The 20318-nt window shown below is 41.8% G+C and overlaps 1 protein-coding gene across 1 annotated transcript; it reads right to left on the bottom strand.

The window, feature by feature from the left end:
• Positions 1-507: 507 nt before the first annotated feature.
• On the bottom strand, positions 508-19091 carry NFE2L3 (NFE2 like bZIP transcription factor 3). The gene is made up of 4 exons (XM_063153388.1): positions 19061-19091; positions 6587-6691; positions 5645-5728; positions 508-3284 (listed from the first exon to the last, which is right to left on the bottom strand). The coding sequence occupies exons 1-4, from the start codon at positions 19067-19069 to the stop codon at positions 2073-2075; spliced, it is 1410 nt and encodes a 469-aa protein (XP_063009458.1). The 5' UTR covers positions 19070-19091; the 3' UTR covers positions 508-2072.
• Positions 19092-20318: the final 1227 nt, after the last annotated feature.

Here is a 20318-nt window from a genome sequence, read left to right as displayed (position 1 = left end):
CTGTGTGAAGCCCTAAAGCAGAAATACTTGGCTTTCTGGATTTCTCAGTTGTGAGCGTAACTGTAGTAGCTATGAGAATTTGCATGTAGGCAGTGAAGTAGGTTTAAAGACCTTGTCCTGCAAAGAGTAAGTGCGTGGATTTTAAAATGTTTATGTCGTTTAATTGATTATGATCATGCTGACTTGAATATGCACTTCTTTTTTCTTTTTACAACTAGAAATAAAGTTAATAGTTCATCATATATATATATATATATATATATATATATATATATATGCATGTTTTGGGTGGAGTTTGTGATCTTGCCAGTAGACAAATCCCATGTGAATACTGATTAGGATAGGTATGTCTCACACTGATGCTTAACCAATAGCAAAAAATAGCATACCGCCAGTAATGAGACTTTCTGCTATGAATTTACACTTAGCAATGTGAGACTGTGGTGGAATCAATAAAGAGCACATGCACACATTTATTTAAAGAAATATTTTAATAGAAAATGCTGAGAAAATTGTTCAAACAGTCTGATTTCATTACTGATAATTCAGTGCACTTGGCACTATCTTAGGGCTCCCTTTTTAGAAAATATCACTTGATAGTATCAGTTTTGTTACAGATAAGTGCAAGCAGCCAACGTGACTTCCATGGTAGTGGCAGTTCATTTCTTCAGCAGGTATAATTTGGCATTTAAGCTTGTATGTGGAGTTCTTACATCATTGGTACAAGTGATTTTTTTATTGTACCTGAATGTAAGTTTGTTCCATTGTCATCGTGCCATGACCAATGAGAACTTTTTAAATACCATTTTTATGTGTTTTAGTTATAAAATTAGCAAGAAGTATTTGTTGTTATCTAGAAATCAATATTAGTAGTTACTTTCATAATAATATACCTCAACATTCTTTCCTTATCATTCATTACAGGCCTTTTAGGCCATTGCTCTTGCAGACCTTTTTCAGGCTGTAAAACACTAAAGGATAAGATGTTGTAAGTATGTAAGTGAATAAAACTTCTCCTTTCTAAAAGCACAAATAAATGTCAAACTCTTCATTTGGAGCACTATCAGTGTGTAACCTCAAAATTACAAGTATAGATAAACAGTCATTTGGTTCAACCTAATTTAAAGACTAAGTAAAATGTATATTTTAAAAAATTAAATCTGAAACATTAAAAACACTTTAAAATACCAGTTTAAAAAGCCACAGAGAAAAACTCAAGTATTTCTTGAGGAAGGTGTCAAAATGGGAGGAAAACAGAAGGGACACAAATAAATATCACAGTCACTAGGAAACAGAACAGAAACTCCTTCACCATTGGTCATTTTTGTGGAAGAAAGTTGAGAATGATTTAGTTGCAGAGGATGAAGGTAAGAAAATATTGAATCAGACACTATTTTTAAGCATGTTTGCAGGTTGAGTGTATGAGTTGTAAAATTACGTGGCAGGCTATCTTTGCTTGGAGTTACGATGCTGAAAGTAGTGAGGGAAAATGCAGTAGCCTCCTGGGCTGCTCTCCTCAAAGGAAAACCAGGAAAAGCAGAACTGTTCTGAATAAATGCAAAGCATGCAGTTATCTCTTGAGCCTATGTAAATCCACAGTGAGTTTAAGTTGAAGATGCACTAGAACTATAATTTTTTCTTTCAGTGCTAGAGAATAAAATAAGATCATTTTCTGTGTAAGAGTCAAGTATTCAAGCCTAAAACATTTTCCTGCATGTGTAACATTGATCCAAAGTTGACTTTATCTCTCACAGGTGTTCTCCCCTCTGCTCCCCATTACCAGTAACTAAATTCCTAGTTTTAACATAGGTCTATAAAACTACACAACACTGATGGTCTAGCTCCTTTAATTCTAACTACAACTAAACAGATTTCCTCATCCAGAAGCCTCAGCTCACAGACCTTCTGACAAATCACAGCTGGTTGGGTTTGCCAGACTCTTCAACATAGTGTTTCTCCTCAAGTGGAGGTTCTGTTTGAACTGCTGTAATCACTGACTTTTAGTTGTTACACAAGTACTCTTATCATCCTTGCAGGCAAAATAAAGGTGATTTAGGTGATCTCCAGTTATCTTACTTTTGTTTCTGCTCTTTTCTGTTATCTTGTTTCTGTTCAGATTTGGCCAAGTGCTTGGGTATTATGAAAACACTACCATTGCTACTGCAGTGAATGACATACTGGCGTGGGTTAACAGGTCTACCCTGGTCATCCCTCAGTCTACTGAAAATGTCATGGTACAAGTTGTTTAATTTTTGCTTTATCTGGTTGATTAATTTGCTACACTGGGAGTGCTCCTTTTTAAGGCTCTCCTTTTGTGTTTGGAGATTACACACATCTTCTTCCAAGTTAAGAATTGCGTTCAGTTTGCGTTTACGACATTTTTGGGCAGCTACCTTGTTTTTTCCTCTTCGCCTGATGTCACGTAGAAGTGATACCTGAGTTTCTGTCAGCTGGTTCTTTGCTAGCATGGTGTTGAAAGAGTCAACAGACATGCTTACAATTTCCTCCACTGAAAATGGTATTCTCAGAGCTTTTGCACGCCACTCATCTCTGCTCCGGTTTGTAGCAGCAGAATTATGGCACCTCTCCTTCACTTCATTTGATTTCTTCATCCACATCTGCTGATAATACTCTGGAGTGGATGCTGCTTGACTTGGCAGCTGATTGTAAGTGTGATTATGAAGAAACTGCTGAAGCATGGCTTCTGTAGAACACTCTGCAACACCTGGATATTCAACATGGCTGTGCTTAATGTTTTCTTGGCAGTGGCCACCAACAGCTCCTAAGCCATGCGAAGGAGCAGATTTAACACCGCTGCTGTACCCAACAGAACCTTCACAGCAGACTGAATAAGAGGTGGTGCTGTGATTTGAATTCAAAGGCAGTCCTGAATCTGAGCCAGGCTCTTCAAAGATCTGAGAAACTTCTATAGGACTAAAGCCTTCCTCCAAAGCCAAAGACATGAGCTTAATTTCATCAAAATTATCATCATGGGCTGTTAGATTTCTAAGATCAGCAGCTGAAAAGAGCCCTGTCAAATTTGACCCATGAAATTGTGATTCTGGATTTGTGATATCAGTGCTTGATTGAGGGAAAAACTCTTGCCTTTGTAAGTGTCTTGGTTTTGAATTTAATTGAGTGGAGTAGTCTGTTCTTAGTAGTATGGCATCAGGAGGACTGAAACTGTTGTGAAGTGTCTGGGTCAAGTTTATATTGTGGTGTGAGGATGATGGGTCTTGGCCTCTACTAGAAGTAGCAACTTGTGTATCTTCCAGTGAGTTCACCTAAAAGATGAAGGGGGGAAAAAATGAGATCTTTCATAAAACGAATGCTTCTACATCCCCTGCCTAAACAGTCACAAACATTTTTTAACATTCCACTACTTTATTCTATTAAAGCCAAATTTTTGTATGTTAAACTCTTATTCTAGCTATTTGGAATGCTGTTTCCCATCTGTATAAAGCATAATCTGTATTGTCATATGGCAAAAGGAGGAAGGAAGAGTGAGTGCAGAAGTGACTGAAGGAATGGGAAAAGGACTTGCAAAGGACAGTGTGAGACCGATTAGGGTTGAGAGGGAAAAACGGGACTATTGCCAAGTGTACAAACTGTGGCCTATGTGTTCTGTCTGATCTGATCCAAGAAAAATGTCCTGCTGGGAGGAGTGGTCATGACCCTTTTCCCTGGCAGTGGTATTGATGATTCAAGAGTGAGCTGGTTCAAGGTGCTACACTGTTAAAAACCAAACTTTTTAAAGAAGATAAATAGCTCATCTGCAGAAGTTAACCAGTAAGGACAGCAGTGAAGAAAAAGTGGAAGACGGGAATATTAAGACTGTGCTTTTGCAGTCTCACTACTTATTTCACAGTTTATGAAGTTTTCAGGCCTGTGAGGTGCCACATTTGGTTTAGTTCCATTTAACTGAAGTCTATTGCATCCAAAATTCAGCTGAACTGTTTTACTGATCAGTTTGGAGGTAACATCCCTCCCACCAAGTCATGCCTTTTGTGGACGTCTTGACTTTAAATTACTACTCAGGGTTTTTTTACAAAACCAAAGCTGATATGTGATGCCTCAGTCCTGATGTTCAAACAATGAAGTGGACTGGTAATGCTGTAGTAGCACTAAGGCCCACGTTTTGAGGACCTGAGTTAGAGTTGCTGGGTCTCAGAAGCACAAAGGCAGAGGAGTCATGAACTAGATCTTGAGTACTTGAGAATGTAAATACATCAAGTAGGAAGTGTATAGGATTCCTCCATAGTTGAGTGTCCTAACTGTGTTTCAGGAAAGAACTTTCTGATTGCCATTCAGTGAACATGTAAAAAAGCACTTTCCACAGGGAAGGAATGATGTACCATAAGGACCAGAACATCTTAGGTTCCCTATTATGCTTACTGGGAGCTCAGGCAACAAGAAGGTGGTCTTGCCTTATTTCTCCTAGGGAGTTACCTTGTACCAGACCACCTGCAGTCTGTGGGATAGAGATGCTATTTTCAACTAATCCTCTGAAAAGAATGATTCTTAGTAAGTCAGCTATCAAAAAATTCCACTCACTGTAAAGACTTGATACTTAGCAGAAACAATCAATCCAAATTCAACAGATAGATTGTCACAAGATGGCAGTGCATTATTAATGTTAAATAAAATATGCAATGTGTTACTGTGTATTGTAACAGCTGTATAAAGGCTGCAGCCAAATTCCTTTCAAATTTTGAGAACAGAGAAAACTAAACTGATGAACTTCCACGTCTTGTTAGTGTGCAATCCATTTCCAGAGCTGAACAGAAGAGGAAGCTAATTTATGGGCTAGAAGGTACTATCCAAGCTAGAGATTCCCAAAACCAGATAAGCATGGAGTTATATGGAAAACACTAATGACCCCAGAAGAGGATCCTGTGATGGGAAGTGTATATAAGATGCCCTTAAAGTATAGCAAAAGAGGAATGTAGGGAGTAGCTTTATGGTCAATAGTTGCAGCTATGAGCTGTGGGAGGAGGGGGAGACTTCAGGTAAGATAACAACTGGTTTTTGTGAAGATGGGCACACAGAAAGTAAAATATAGTATCAGAAGGCCACAAGATTTAAAAATACAAAAAAACCCAAAACACTAAATGGGTTTACTGCTAATGCTGACAGACCTGATTTGCAGTGAAGATGATCTGTTGTTCTTGAGACTAGCAACCCTGTAAGCACTTGACCCAATATTTATGACAAATGTAATCCTTCACCACAAATACAATAAATAAATGTGTAATAAATGTAATAAATCAGTGTTGCTCTAGAGAAACACAACAAGAGCTGCTGCATAAATACAAACTGGTATTAGTCTTTAGAAAGGCAACTATTAGTTGAACTAATTGAGTTGTCCAGTGGCTCCATCCAACTTTGAACACCAGATCACACTAAAGACACAGCTCTTACACCAGACAAGTTGCTGGGGAAAACTTTTCAAGTAAAGCCAATGAGTGCTGCCGTAAAAGGTGGATAGTAGCATCTTTAGCAGTTTCAGGTAAGTTTTACTACATTGATTTGCCAATAAATTCCCAGAGTGGGTAGGGTAGGCTGTGGTGGTTTCATTTGATAAAACAGAGTAATTGCTGACTGCATTCAAATCTATTTGAAATACCTGTATTATCTCATTTACCTCTAGCATGTTTTCCACCTGCGATGACAGAAGCTGTAAATAGCCCTCTAAGGAGAGAATGGAATCTACATAGTTGCTGCTGCTCTGTGACAAAAAGAGAAACATGGTGTAAGGCACAGTTATTTCACCTAAAAGGAGGTACAAATCAAAGTCTGAGAGGAAACAGAGCACAGTGCAACACTGCTGCTGACCCCACCATCAAGTCTTCATCCTGACGGGAGATGAGATGTTGCTAGAACGAGCAGATCAGCTCCATGGCCTGAGCACCTCTACTCTGCCCACAACAGCAGAACTGGGCTCTCCTCTGAAGCTCTACCTCCCCACCAGCATGGAAAAATCAGGTATTTTTTCAAAGCCAAGCTCTCAGGGGAGTGGCAAACAGAGAGGCTGGCAAGGCACCTGGATCAGATGTTCTCAGCTCTCACAAGGTCTCAAGAAAATTGAGTGCTCTTTTCATTGCAGCTCGTAGAGAGAGCAGAACTGAAGAGTTCAGTGCCCCAAATGTAATTCTACATCTGAGCATCAAGCTTTATATAAATTGTGAGAGCAGTATAATTTAGCATCCATGTCTCTAGTGTTTGTAGGCAAAAACATCCTCACCCACAAACACAACACCTTCATAACAGAGAAAATAAACCCAAATTAAAAAATAATTAGTTGTAAGTGTTTTCTGTAAACCTCTGAATATTTCAACTACTCAAAAAATAGTGAGGGATTGAGGGAAGGAGGCAATTTTCAAAAAGGTATACAAGGGCATCATTCACAAAGCACTGTCTGAAGTGAGCATTTCTTTCCTGCCCTGGCAAGGAACATTTCAAATTAAAAGAGGAAATAAATCATTCCTTTCAAAACTTTTTACTACTATTTATCTTAGTGATAAGTTCTGTATCCTCCCTCACTTCCTCTTCAGTTTTCCCTTCTTCCCTTTTTTTTATCGCTTACTTGATTTTTGTCTTTCTCCTCTTGTTCTTGCAGTTGCAGCTGATCCTCTCCTGGAGGTGGACAGCAGTCATCCAAAGCTCCCTGACATGCTTTCAGGTCAACATCCTGAAGACACAAATAAAACAGTTCTATTACACAGCATGCTCTCAAAATTCATCTTTAAAAGGCACTTTTTTCTCTTCCAGTGATAGCATTCCAAATAAAATATGCACTGAACAGGTCATGTGGATGAACTCAGTGTGTAGATTTGGGGGCAGAGTGAGACCAGTGTCAGTTCAGCGGGGGCAGCCACCACCTCTTGGTTTGGTGCCCAGGCACTGAACCCATCTGCAGTAGAAATGGACACTGGAAACAAATTCCTCTAAACCAGACAAAGAACCATGATGTGATTTCATGAAAAGTTTGGATTACCAGTGTCTTTGGAGGTCATTTTACAACAACATATCCAAGCCAGATAGGTACTCACTGATGGAATCATAAAGCAGCAATTATACATTACCAGCTGGCAAAATCCCTTGCTTACCCGCATAGTAACAGCAACTCGGTTTCCCATCACTTCTATGTAGACATTACCCATTTTCATTTATCCAAGTGATGGAGGTTTTTAATCTCAAGTGATGAGACTGTTCAAATTTAGGGGCCTCAGTAGCAATTTTCAAATATATTAAAAAAAAAAGTTTTATTTTATTTATTTTTGTATCATTAGACTTCTTCATTGTTTATTATATAGGGCTGGAGTATTGCTATAGTAAGAAGGAATCAGTGCTAATTCCTATTTTTTAAAAGTGTGTATTTATATTTTTAAATATTTTTACATTTCAGCTTTTGCAGGGCAAGGCTGTATTATTAAAATGTGAAACTCAGAGGAGTAGCAGCCAGGAAACCAAGTGGCCACACTGCATTAGTTCCAGGTATTCCCAGAAAAATGCTGTGGCAGGAGCAGTAAAAACAAGTTTTCAACAGCAGCAAAGATAATGAGATAGAGTTCAGTTCTAAAAATCTCAGCAAACAATTTACTTTACAGGTTTGTTATGAAAGCATAAACTACATAAAACCTGCAATTGTAACAGTCATCAAAACATATAAAAGTTTATAAATTGTTCCTTCATACAAAACACATTAAAAAGTAAATATAAAATGTTCAAAAAGAGGACTCTGGAGAAAAATTAAATATAACTTTATAACAAATTAACATTATTTTCAGTTTTGTACATTCTATTTAAATATTTAAAAATATGAAAACTAATTTCATTTTAAACTGATTTTGTTTGCTTTCAATTTTTCTGTGCTTTCTTTTCAAGACTGGAAGAGAACTTTAGCTTTATAAACAGCCATTTGAAAAAACAAATAGATCTACAGGGCACTCATCTGTCATTTTGATGTAGGAATGAAGGGTTTCCTTCAGTGATGCCTAACACAGTTTCTACTCATTAGAAATTATATTCCAATACATTAATGTCTTCTTTGTCAGCTGCATCTGGAAATGACCAGATGATTTTTTTTATTGCCAAATATGAGAAAACAAATTTGCTTGCCTAAAACCAGACATACACATATACAAAAAAACAGTAACAAGAAAACAAACCTCCTAACCAACAGTTTTCTCCATGTAGTTGAACAGGAGAGGGCATTTACTACACAAGACACTGAGAACATGGCAAGTAGCTACCTGCAAACACTGAAATGAGTCCAATGGAGCAGATCACAGGCATGAAGTTGGTCCCATACCTATGTGCCTGCAAGATCAGGGCTAGGCTTTTATTTTACAGAGAACCAACCCAACACTTGTCAAATTCATGTGACTTGTTAATATTCTAATTAATAAAATGCAGGATCATCAAAAGTGAGTTAGAAGTCAAGGACAATTTCAATAAGGACCTTAAGCAGCTCCTCTGGAGCCAAGTGGCCTGGAAAGCTGCTGCTGTGGCAGAGCATTCAGCTCCTGGATAACACAGCAAATTCATTACTCTACTGGCTGCAGAAGAGGCAAATGCAGGAAATAGTTAGAAATGTGGTATCTATAATGTGATGCCTCTAAAAACCAACTGCAAGCACTAGGTTTGTATACAGAAGGTATATGAGTCACAAAATTTTAAAATTTATCACTCCTTTTAAAATTTCCAGGGGTATAAACCTATTCCTGTGCCAGGGCAAAGAAAAGCTTGGGGAAGCCTTGGGAAGAGCCCATGGTGTGTCCTACAGATCATAATAAATCCTCACAGTTCAACTTTCTTACAGTGGAAATCTGACTGCAGATGATGCTGGTCTGCTGAAGTCTACTGTCACGGACATCTTTTATGAAAAACCCTTTCCTTAGGATTTTTCCTCCTGAGAAGCTGCGAGGCCTCAGGAACAAAATGTAAACATTGATTATCTGCTGCTGTGGAATGCAACAAGTGGATCTGTGACTGGCCCATGTTGGATGTTTCTAATTAATGGCCAATCACAGCCAGCTGGCTTGGACTCTCTGTCTGAGACACAAGCCTTTGTTATCATTCTTTCTTGTTCTATTCTTAGCTAGCCTTCTGATGAAATCCTTTCTTCTTTATTCTTTTAGTATAGTTTTAATATAATATATATCATAAAATAATAAATCAAGCCTTCTGAAACATGGAGTCAGATCCTTGTCTCTTCCCTCATCCTAAGACCCCTGCGAACACCGTCACAGTCTACAATGGAGATGGTCCTTCCCCAAACCACTGTGAGGACAACTAAATTTCTGATGTACCTGATGGGACATCTCCTTTCTGAAGGGAAACCAGATGCTCCTGAAGCTCACAGAAATTTGTGACAACTGTCTTGTATTAATTTCCCCAAGATTTCAAAGACAACTGAATCTTCAGGTCTTTTCTTATCAGTAGATAAAACTCCTGGCTGCTAAGGAAATGGAGAATATTTCCAACTATAAATTTTGGAATTTATCTGGAGTCTACATTAATTTTTATGTTATCTTTTAGGAAAAAAAGATATATCTATTTTCTCTACTCAGCCATAGATGGTGTCATGGTACCCACAGTTTCCAGGCTGAGAGCCACCAACTGCACTACAGGATCACAAACCATTTTGCCTAAAGGACTCTTGGCCTTAAGCACAAAGGGAGGTCAGAATGTCCCTCTGATCTTTGCACAGAGCTCCTGCTGACGTGAATGGAGCAGGGTCTCACACTTGCAGTCATGCCCATTCCCTGTGGCTTGCCAAAGGCAATGTGTCGTCTCTTCTGAGTGAGCCTCACAGCGCTGCACTGTGTGGCTCTGAAGATTAGTTTTACTAACACCATTTCTTCCTCCAGCAGATGGTATTAAAATAGATATCATGGCAGTCCACAGTGATTATTACTACAATAGATTTTCCATCCTTTGAAAAAACCTGTTTTCAGCACTACCAGAGCACTTGCTGAAGGATCCTGGCCCTGCAGCCAGGTTTTCACAACAGTGGTGGCATAGATACAGCATACGTAAGGTATTTCACATCACAAATTTTCACCTAGGGCATCATTTCAGCAAAACCCTCTATACAGCAATCAACCAGAGCCTTTTTGCCTTCATTTCTCTGTTTTGGCTTTTCACAAAAATCCCCTGGATTATGCTGTTTTTTGCATAAACCAGGTATGCCCTGGTTTTTGCTTTTTATTGCACTTTGCACAAGCTTGTTAGTCTTCCTCAGTGATGAAGAATGACTGAACAGCACAGCTCAACAACAGAATGCTTCCTTCCATGCCTGTTGTATCACTTGGGACTGACTGCAGGACTGTGGGGAGAATAGGAGGGGTCTCTCCCCAAGAAACAGCCACACTGTGTTTTTGAATAAGGCATTTCATTAAAGATACCTTAATTCTACAGACTGGATGTACATCTATTGACAGAAGTCTTATTACAGAGGATATTAATCTAGAGACAAGAAGGATTAGGCATAGATACTATTTATTCAGCACTGTGCTGCCACATTCAGTGTTTCTGTCCTTCCCATCCTTACTTTGCAACAAGGGTAACAGAATAAAAAGTAATAGAGCTACAGCAATACCACTGAGCCCAGGAAATCAGGAAAGCACATGGTTGTCTCTGTCTAGAGAAAAAGACTTAATTTTTGCTGATTGTAGAAGACTTAATAATACCATCAACTGCAGAAGCCTTTCCCCTTCTACCACTGGAGGGTGTGGAAGTTCCTGCCTCCATCAGTGGGCTGCTTCCAAATGGTAAACTGCAACCCGACCTGAGGGCAACCTTTGATTTGCATTTGGAAGGATTCGGTGCAAGCACAAAGCCAGAGAGCTACACTAAAATTCTCATCATTACATAATAATAAAAAAATAAAATCCCAAGTATCTGAAATTTTCATCTTGCTCCTGCCACTTAAATTAAAGAACACTCTGAGACTGAATATGACATACCAAATTATCCACCAGCCTTGTATGTGGGCTCTAACCATGTACCTGCCCTTTCCCTAAGGTGCAGCTCACCACAGGTCAGCTAGAGGCTTCAGTTTATCAAAATGAGAAATAGTAGCTTATGTCAAATCTGCTACTTAAGGAGGGCCAAGAATCAAGGTGGAAGGGAGAGAAAGTACGGTTTTGTGGGTGGCCTGGCCTACACTTAATTGGAAGCATGCTGCCTGCTCTGGCAGGTTTCCAGAGTTTCTTACTCTGTGTTAAAAATAGAGCCTTCAGATTCCAATTAAGTAAATCACAGTATTGATCTCAGCATGAACTGGGTGTACTGCACATCAAACTTTCCTCCACATATCTCCTCCCCTTGCTTCCTACCCTCATGCCTTATCTGCTGTCCTTAAAAGAATGTACAGGGAGCAGAACCTGTAATGACACCAAAATACAAATAGGTCTACTGTGGTGAATTGGATGGGTGAAGAAGATCCCTCTGAAGGAGCAGCAGAAAGCATAATAAATCTATTTTCAGCTATTGATCTATGTGCAGGTAGCACACAGGACTAGAACTACACAACCCAGGGCTACAAGTGCACAGAAATACCTGAACTAGCTCTGGAGCAACAGAAAGGGCTTGCTGGAAGAGAGCAGAGCAGACAGGGTGGCTTGCCTGGGTGCACAGACAGCGCTGAGAGGCAGGGGGTACCTGCCCCTGCAAAGCAGTTTCACTGCAGTCACACTCAGAGTTATCACTACAAATACCCCAGGGCTGGAGCAAAGGTACACAACCATAATTACCTGCAAAAGAACATTTTTATTTTGGTGCTGTTAACTTGGGTATTCTGTTCATATGCTATCTTCTAATTACTCTACATTATGCTCTCTTTATTTTAGTAGTTAAGTTTTAAACTGCTCATTAATCTTCGAGATGGTTTTCTACAAACTTTTGTCCCTTCTCCATTACTAACTGCACTTCTCTGTGGAAGCAGCCCTCTCCTCATTATTAGCTGAAAAGATGTGGCACAGGCCTGGCACTCTTTGCCATGTTTTAAATAATTAAGTAGCATTTCCAGAATAGAATCATTAGAATGGTTTGTGTTGCAACAATCCTTTAAGTTTGCACAATACCAGCAGAAGTTAAGCAGAACAGTTTCTAGTAACATAACCAGTAGTAACCACTTTACTACTTGGTAGGATTAAATACAATTAATAATTAAATATAATGAGGTGTATCTGATATAATTCAACTCTAATTGTAGTGATCTTGCTCTTTGCCTGTGTACTTTAAATATGTGATAATAATCTTACAAACTGATATCTACTTAATAGATAAGAAAAATAGAAAGAAAAATATTTCTTGTTGTTTCTCTATAGGCATAATAAACCCTAAAATATCCTGAAAACACCAGAAGAGAAGAGTACTTTATTTTTTGAAATGCAGCTGGAGTTTAGGATGTGTGGAGGGTGGAATGGTGGATGGACACACCAAATATCAAAGTAACTTCCATGTTATATATGGCTAGACTTAAAAATGACAATAAACCATGCCAGGTAGGCAGTGCAACTGAGTTAATCAAATGGTTCATAGATGTGACTCCAAATGTGGCACCTGTCAAACATTTATGACCTATCCACTCTAAATCCCAATAGTGCCATCTGGGCTGAAACCCAACACTCCCTGGGTGAGCCCTCCTTTGTGCTGCAGTGAGATGATAGCACCTCTCCAACCACATGCATTTCAGGGCTTTAGATAGCATGGGCCAGCTGTGTCAGCTAGAACAAAACACACATTCTGGGTGCACTCTGTTCCAACACAAAATTAACACCAACCTCCTCCCCAGATGGCGGCAGAGACAGGTACACGCTGAAGACACAGAGACTGACGGTGTTGTCATTGACTTCAATTCAAACATCAGTTTTCATGCTGAAAGTAGCTCAATAACCTCCTCAAAATGAGATTTTAAAATACACCAAACAGGTGCCCACTCCAGCCATTTGGTCCTGTGCAGATGTTTTTCACCAGAAACCGATTTCATTGTAATGACTGACAACATAAAGAATAGAAATTTTCAGCTTCCCTCGAAGTTGCTAAATAGAGCTTAAAGACTAAATAGCAAAATAGATAAAAGAGCACAAAAGTAGACACACAGGATGCTAAATACAGCTGGAACCAGTGGATAAAGAGATAATGAGGAATATATTGGCTTTTGTGGCAAAGCCACGCAGTAAGAATAGCACATGCCCTAAGGCCAGTTCATCTGTCACACCGGGGGCACTCAGAGAGACCAGGGACTCCTCCAGACAACCCTCCAGGACCATAGAAGGGCTTCCAGTAAGAGGCACATGTATGCAAATTAGTTCTCAGAGAAGTGATGTTTATGTATTTGCTAGTACACTGTAGTGAATATGTATGGCCCTGGTGGAATAAATGTCTTCTGGTAAAGTTTCACAATACATTTGATCAGAGGAGATATTCTCTGGGTGTGTTCAGCACAATGAGAATAAAGAATGCCTGCTTTCTAGTACTTGCAATTGTGTTTGAAAGTTTGTTTTCTGTCCAATTTCAGTATCAGTAAAGCATGCAACATCCCTGAGAGTAAACGTGATGAGGGTAATTAAATTCATTCAGTCACTATTTCTGGCAGAGCACAGTAAAAAAACCAAAAACAAAACAAACCCCATGTGTGCCCTCTCCCTCCTTCCTCCTGAAAAACAAACCACCCAAAAACAAACCACCCAAAACCAAACCACCCCAAACCAAACCCAAAATCTCTTTCTATGCCTCTGGTGCCCCAAGATGCTTTCTTTTGTGGTCAGTGAACTACCTGACATCAGGGCTCTGTAAGGTACCTCCCTCCCTTGCTGCTCTACCTTTACCATAGAGTGGTTGTATACCCTTATTGGCAGTAGTCAGTATTGAATAAAAACAAAACACCCAGTAACCCTTTTGGATAAAATTACCCTTTCAGATAAAACTTTGTCTGCAATTCAGTTCCAGATGTCTTCCCTTTGAGTCCTCTCAGGCAAACATACTTTCTCAGGTATCCAGTTTATCCAAATCCCAGCTTTTCCAAGCTACCAGCCTCTCTATAACACCAAATGCCTGCCAACTCACAGTTCTGAATAGGGAGCACTGCTAAAAGTCACAGTCTGACACCTCAGCTCCTCTAAGATTTGAGTATCTCCACCTTCCCTCTGACCCTCACTTGTAATTCCTCTTCTACTTCCCCTCATCTACTCCCTCAGGCACTTTTCATCCACTGGCAATACCTTGGCCACTCTCCAGAGAGCAGGAAAATGCTGTTGTAAGTCAGCCCTACACCACAACTCCAACTTCCTCCCTCAACACTCCTTTGATCAGGCTTTTTCAAACCCTTGCAAGACTAAGTTTGAGGCTCTTCTCTTATGCCACCTCTTTCTGAGACACCATGAAGTCCTTCCCCCACCTCCTTAAGGTGAGTTCTGGCTATCAGGTAAGGGCCATCCACAAGCAGGGACCCATCCCATTTATCTACTTCCAGACGTCTCTCCAGAGCAATATTGCCATGTCCTACTGCTCAATGAATCCAAAAGAAAAAAAGAAAATAATGATTTGAAATATGTTCTGTAAATTAAGCACACAGCTTCAGTGGGCAGCTCTCAAATGGATTACAGTAACAGCCTTTGGAGACAAACCTTCAGAGAAAAGCCTTCCTGGTTCCTACTTAACTTTCACTTTACCAAAATTTGACACTCACCAAGAAAAAAAAAATCCATAACCCAAATCATTCTCACTTAATATAAATACTTCAAATGGTGTTCAAAGTCAGGGATACATTCCCCGCTTCCATAAAACTCTGCCTCTGATGTGTTCAAAGAACTGTGCTTGTATGAGGTTTTACATAACCTCACACTCAATTTGACTCACACTGCCCTTTCTAAAAAGTAACATAGAGACAACAGTACAAACAATACAAATTATCCACTGTGCATCTTCTTCCTTAAATTTTGGAATTCATAAACAACAGCAATGTTATGCTGTTAATTATTAATTAGAGCAGGTGTTGTTTATTCAAGTGCAGGAATTCAGCTCTTGGGAAGGGCCTCAAAGATCTGTTGAAAGAATGCAACACATTCAGCTATAACAAACCTACTTGACTTGTGTGGGAGCAGAACTTTCCTTCTCTGTCCCACCCTGAGCTGGAGCTCGTTTCACACGGAGTGCAATGACCTAGCACAGCAACCCCTGCTCTCATTCAGGTACTGCCTCTTCGGCTGGCATGGGCAGCATCACTGCCTGGGGTTCATGTGATTTGGAACGAACATTTTTACTGTGAGACTAACACAGAGAAAAAGCTGAAGAGCTACACAGTCCATTCCTGCTAATCTAAATATTCTCTCATGTATATTCTGTAAAAGATAAAGAAACCACTGAGTTTTTAAACTCCTTTTCTTCAAATGTCTACATACATACATAAACACTCCTGCACACACAGAAATACTGATATACAAAAAAGAAAGGGAAAAAAAAATCACTGAATCAAGTAGAGCAATTCTGAATCCTTGCAAGACCTTCAGCTAAGACACTGCAGCGTGACAAGCTTCTTGGGACTTTGTTTGGGAGGGAATACTACTACCTACACAGAGGACTGATGTCACCTCTTGCAGCACTGAGGCCTCCCATTTCCTCACACACAGTTTTCAAGGTGCTTTGAAAAATGTGCCTCATTCATTTTTCACATGGAATTAGGGCTTAGTGTAAGAGCTTTCAGAAGTGTTGTTGAGGCAGTGTTACATTGAGAAGCCCAAGGAAAATGCAGTTGGCAGAGTGGGGCATGGAATGTAACCCAAGTTATGTGCCTGTAGAAGGGCTCCTCTTTTCCCCACCAATATAAGACCCATGCCCGGTGTCAGCTACATGCCTTTCCCCCACCTCCCCTTTTTATAGGCTCTTTCTGAGCTTAAAACTTCAAAATGTACACAGCCACACATCGCCTCTAAATTTCAGTTTTAGTTTTCCTTAGAATGAGCCATGTCCTTGAGCAATCCAACAATACTTTCCAAGCACATTGGGGAAAAATAAGCAGATATGCCCAACTTTACCTGTGTGACTAATTCAATGTGGCCTACTCAATGTGACTTACTTGTATGAGTAGGTTTGAGTAGAACAAAAAAAGTCAGGCATCCTGTTTTCAATAGGAGATGTTAGTATGCAAACAGGTGCTGAATATTAAGGAGCAAATGGTGCTCCCGTTATAAACCTGGTTGATTTTGTTTGTGTTCTTAGAAAGAACACAAACAAAATCAACCAGGACTGCAATCTCTTTTACCAGCAAACTGTGAAGAGAAAGACTAGATGCAGCACAAACACTGTTGGAACTGGGAAAATAAAAGTAGCATGAAAAATAATCACCCCAAAGAAAAGACCTGGATCACTCTTAGGCTTTTTATCTGTTTCCTTAGCAAACATGCCCACTGGAGCACAAACTCTTGGACTCAGGTGTTCTGCAAAGAGGTAGGGCCAGAATCACCACCTTTCATTACTACAGAAATGAATCAATTTCCTTGCATGAGCTGATGAATGTATTTCCAGTCATCCAAAGCAAATGTTTATTGGTTTTTTATTTCTTTTCCTCTAAACTCATGGTTCTCAGGGAGCTTAGTCTCAATCTTAAACATCCCTGAGAATGAAACCAACAAGCTGTGATTCTGTAGCTGACCCAGATCAGAACAGTGCAGAGGCATTAAACTAATACCCTAAGCCATAGGGCACATCTAGCAACCCTGCTCTGACCTGCTGTAGGGGATGCAGGACAGGGCAGCATGCACAGTGCAGAACTTGGCACAAAAAGCCTTTTTTTAATGTAGTCACTGCAGTGGTACAAACACTTCTTTCCCTGGTTCTGTTACACACATCCATCTAAGAAAACGAGTAGCAAGACACTGACTTAGTATGATTATTTTGTCCATTAAAGGGTGTATTTCAGAGGAAGTATATTTTGCTATTTTTATTACTAAAGCAATAAAATATTGCGGGGTTTACATTTCATCAGCAAGCCTATGTTTGATTACAGAAACAAACAGAATGAAATAGTTTGCTGGGAATGTAGTGAATACAAAGGTTAGGGCTGATCTCAGACTGCTGGGCAGCAAGCTGAGTGTAGGAACGCCCCTACTCACTTTACTCCTTGTCAAAGCCTGTTCTAACACTGCACCTCAGCACAGGACAGTTTAAACCCCTGCAGTTTAGTATGCCTCAACAGCATGCTTTGGCCACTGAAAATTAATTTTCATCTGCAGTTGTCTTCAAGAGTAGTTTTAAGCACCAGATCTCGAAAGACAAGGACCAATAGCTTGCGTTGTGTTGCCAGGAATGTTCTCACCAGGGACTGGAGTCCAATGAATACAATCAATCCAGGGATGGCTAAATCCAACTGCAAACTTTTCATGATGCCACACAATACCAAGCAGAAAAAACCCCAATACTTCCATCTGTTTACACAGACTTCTCATCCTGATCTACTGTGGATAAGAGAAATGCCAAAAATAGCTCAAATCTATGTTTACAAAAGGCAAATTGAAAGTTACAAATCAGCTGAACCACTCTGGAATCCATTATACTATTACAATAACGTTTTGACAACATAAGTAGACTCAGACAAAACTACCAAATGTCACCTTAAAAACAAAGACCTACTTTTTGATCTGTGTTTCATGTTTTGGACCTGCCATGTGCTTCAAAAGACATCCAGTGGAAGTGACATGGGGGTTTCTAGACAGATGTCCCTTTATGCTTTATTTCAAGAACTGATTATCTTGCTCCAATCATTATTTCACTTAAATGCATTGTGGTAAAGAGAGAGGCCCAGAGCTACACTCAGCAAAGAAATGAATCATCTTCTCTTGACATAAAAAGTCAACTCTTACAGTCAGGGTGTTGAAACTAGTTTTGCAACTACTTTACAAAAATAACCAAGTTAACACATGGGAAAATAGGGAAAAAGAAAAAAAATTAAAAAGAAAAATAAAATATATCATGTATGACAAATTAAACAATTAGCAGTTGATGCTGGTCCATTAATTCACAATAAAAACCAGCTATTCACAATTGTTCAAAACCAACTTGAAAAATGTTGGTAGTTCAGCTTGGTATTTCGAAGTGTACTGAACATCGGTCACAAGCCCACCGTCTTGGCATTCCTGTACCTTTTGTATCCACGAAGTGCACCACAAAAGTCCCAGACCATAAACTACGCAGGAAACAATGAAACTGTTCCCAACAGCGGTTTAACTGGGAAAAGCCAGCCCCGCAGCCGAGCGGCTTGGCTAATCTTGGGGCTGCAGCTGTGCACAGCCCCTCAGCTCGGTGCAGGACGGGGCCTCAGCGGACACAAGGCGACACAAGCGCGGCAGGGACTGCACGATGAGGCGCGAACAAACAGGGAAACCTGGTCAGCGCTGCCGGCTGCTTACTGCTTCACGGCGGGTTTGAAACTGCCGCGCTGATAACGGAGGGCAGATAAAGGGAGCCCGGAGGTTTGCCCTGGCACAGTGAGACCCTCTGCATGTAAGAAATGTTCCTGACAAATGTAGTTACCGCATTACTACGCACAGGTGCCCTGCGCCCAGGTGAGGGGTGCACCATGTGAAACATCTGGAGAAGCTGCGTTTCTGCAGATGCCTGATACTCCTGAGAAGCCTGTGTGCTGCCCACGTGAAGAAAGCAGAGGCGATGCCGGAGGCAACGCCAAGCAGAACTGTCCGTCCTGGCCTTACCACCCTGCCGGCAGGTGCCAGCGGCGCTGGGGCCGGGCTGGGCCCGGTGCACGGCAGCTCTGCGGGGCTGGCCCCGCTCGGTGCGGGAGGCTCCGCCAGCAGAGGCAGCGCGGCAGCCCGGCCCCGCCGCTGGGCGCTGTGCCTCCCGCCGCCCGGGACACGGGCAGCCCCGCACACCACCGGAGGTGTGCATCCCTCCTGCCCGGTTTTTTTTCCTCTTCGTGGGACGGTGCCTCGCTCACAAAAGCGTTCTCCTTCGCGTCCTCACCGCTCCCCCCACGGACACCCCAGACCGCCCCGCTCGGCCGAGGCGGCTGCGGGACCGCCCGCGCCTCACTTACCTCCGCCATGGGGCAGCCGCCTCGGCCGGGGCCGCCGCCGCCTCATCCCGCTCCCGCGGCGGGGCGGGGCGCGGCTCCACCCGGGCGGGGCGGGCGGGGCCGGCAGCGGGCCGTGTGGGCTCCGGGGCTCGGTGCCCTGTGGTTGCCCCGTGGCTGCCCGGCGCAGGCCCGCGGGGGCCGTGTGGGCTTCGGGGCTCGGTGCCCTCTGGTTGCTCTGTGGCTGCTCTCCATCCTTGGCCCATGGCTTCCCGCCGCAGGCCCACGGGGGCCGTGTGGGCTCCGGGGCTGGGTGCTCTGTGGTTGCCCTATGGCTGCTCTCCATCCTTGGCCCATGGCTTCCCGCCGCAGGCCCGCGGGGGCCGTGTGGGCTCGGCGGGACGCGGAGCGCAGCGCAAACCCGCCCCCCGCTCCCCTCGCCGCCGCCGCCGCCGCCGCCGCACCGGCCCTGCCGCGGACAGGAGGCGGCGCCGGGGCGGGACGGGGATGGGAGCGGGAGCGGGGACACCGCGGGCACGGGATCCCACCTGTGTGCTGGGGGCTCCTGCGTGCCGCGGGCAGCAACAGCGTGCGGTTGCTGAAGCGAGCTGGAAATAAGGGAGATGAGTTACAAGGGGCAGTAGCCGGGAGGAAATAAAAAAAAAAAAATAATTAAAAGCTGAGGGATTCTCCACAGCCCCGTCAATAGAATCTCCAAGTAAAGTTACAGGATGCAGATACAGGTTTTAACTACAGTGAACCTGCTGCTGAAGCATCTCTTCAGTGCCTTTTCTTCCCCACCCATTGAACTGCATTTTCCTCGGCACATCTACTCAGCACTACAGGAACTTTCACACATGCTAGAGATACATTTCCAGTTGTGTTCTCTCTGTCCTCTGAAAAGGTCTCTTATCGCTTCTCATCACTTCTACTTATCTGAGTGTTTCAGACTTGTTTTGGCATTAGCAAAGCGTTGGGCTGTTCGGGCAGACCCTGAAAGTGTCACTTCTCCAGTGATAACTCTGTGTGTAACGGGTGCAGTTGCTCAATTCCGCTGTTATCACAGACGACATTTCCCTTTTTCTGCGGGGTCCAGTGTGATACCACGCAATGAGTGTATTACAGTGTCCCTAACGTTTTATTGCACAACTTGTTTCTTGAATTCTAACGAAGTAACAGTTTTCTTTAAAAAAATCTAGAGTACTGGAATAAGATTCAGTCTTCCATTTCCATTTTTGGAGGGGTTTTTTTTCTGTTGGATTTTTTTTTGTTGCTTTTTTTT

Source organism: Melospiza melodia, chromosome 1, assembly GCF_035770615.1.
Source record: "Melospiza melodia melodia isolate bMelMel2 chromosome 1, bMelMel2.pri, whole genome shotgun sequence".
Classification (NCBI taxonomy): domain Eukaryota; kingdom Metazoa; phylum Chordata; class Aves; order Passeriformes; family Passerellidae; genus Melospiza; species Melospiza melodia.
Note: the sequence above shows the minus strand (reverse complement) of the source record. Positions and strands in the feature narration are given on the sequence as shown.

What these genes read in the sequence shown, in the direction of transcription:
- NFE2L3 (XM_063153388.1), bottom strand. An exon ending in AGGAGAAAGACAAAAATCAA is followed by an intron (nt 5,729 to 6,586) that starts GTAAGCGATAAA and finishes TTTTTGTCACAG; the next exon opens with AGCAGCAGCAACTATGTAGA. An exon ending in AGGTGGAAAACATGCTAGAG is followed by an intron (nt 3,285 to 5,644) that starts GTAAATGAGATA and finishes TTCATCTTTTAG; the next exon opens with GTGAACTCACTGGAAGATAC.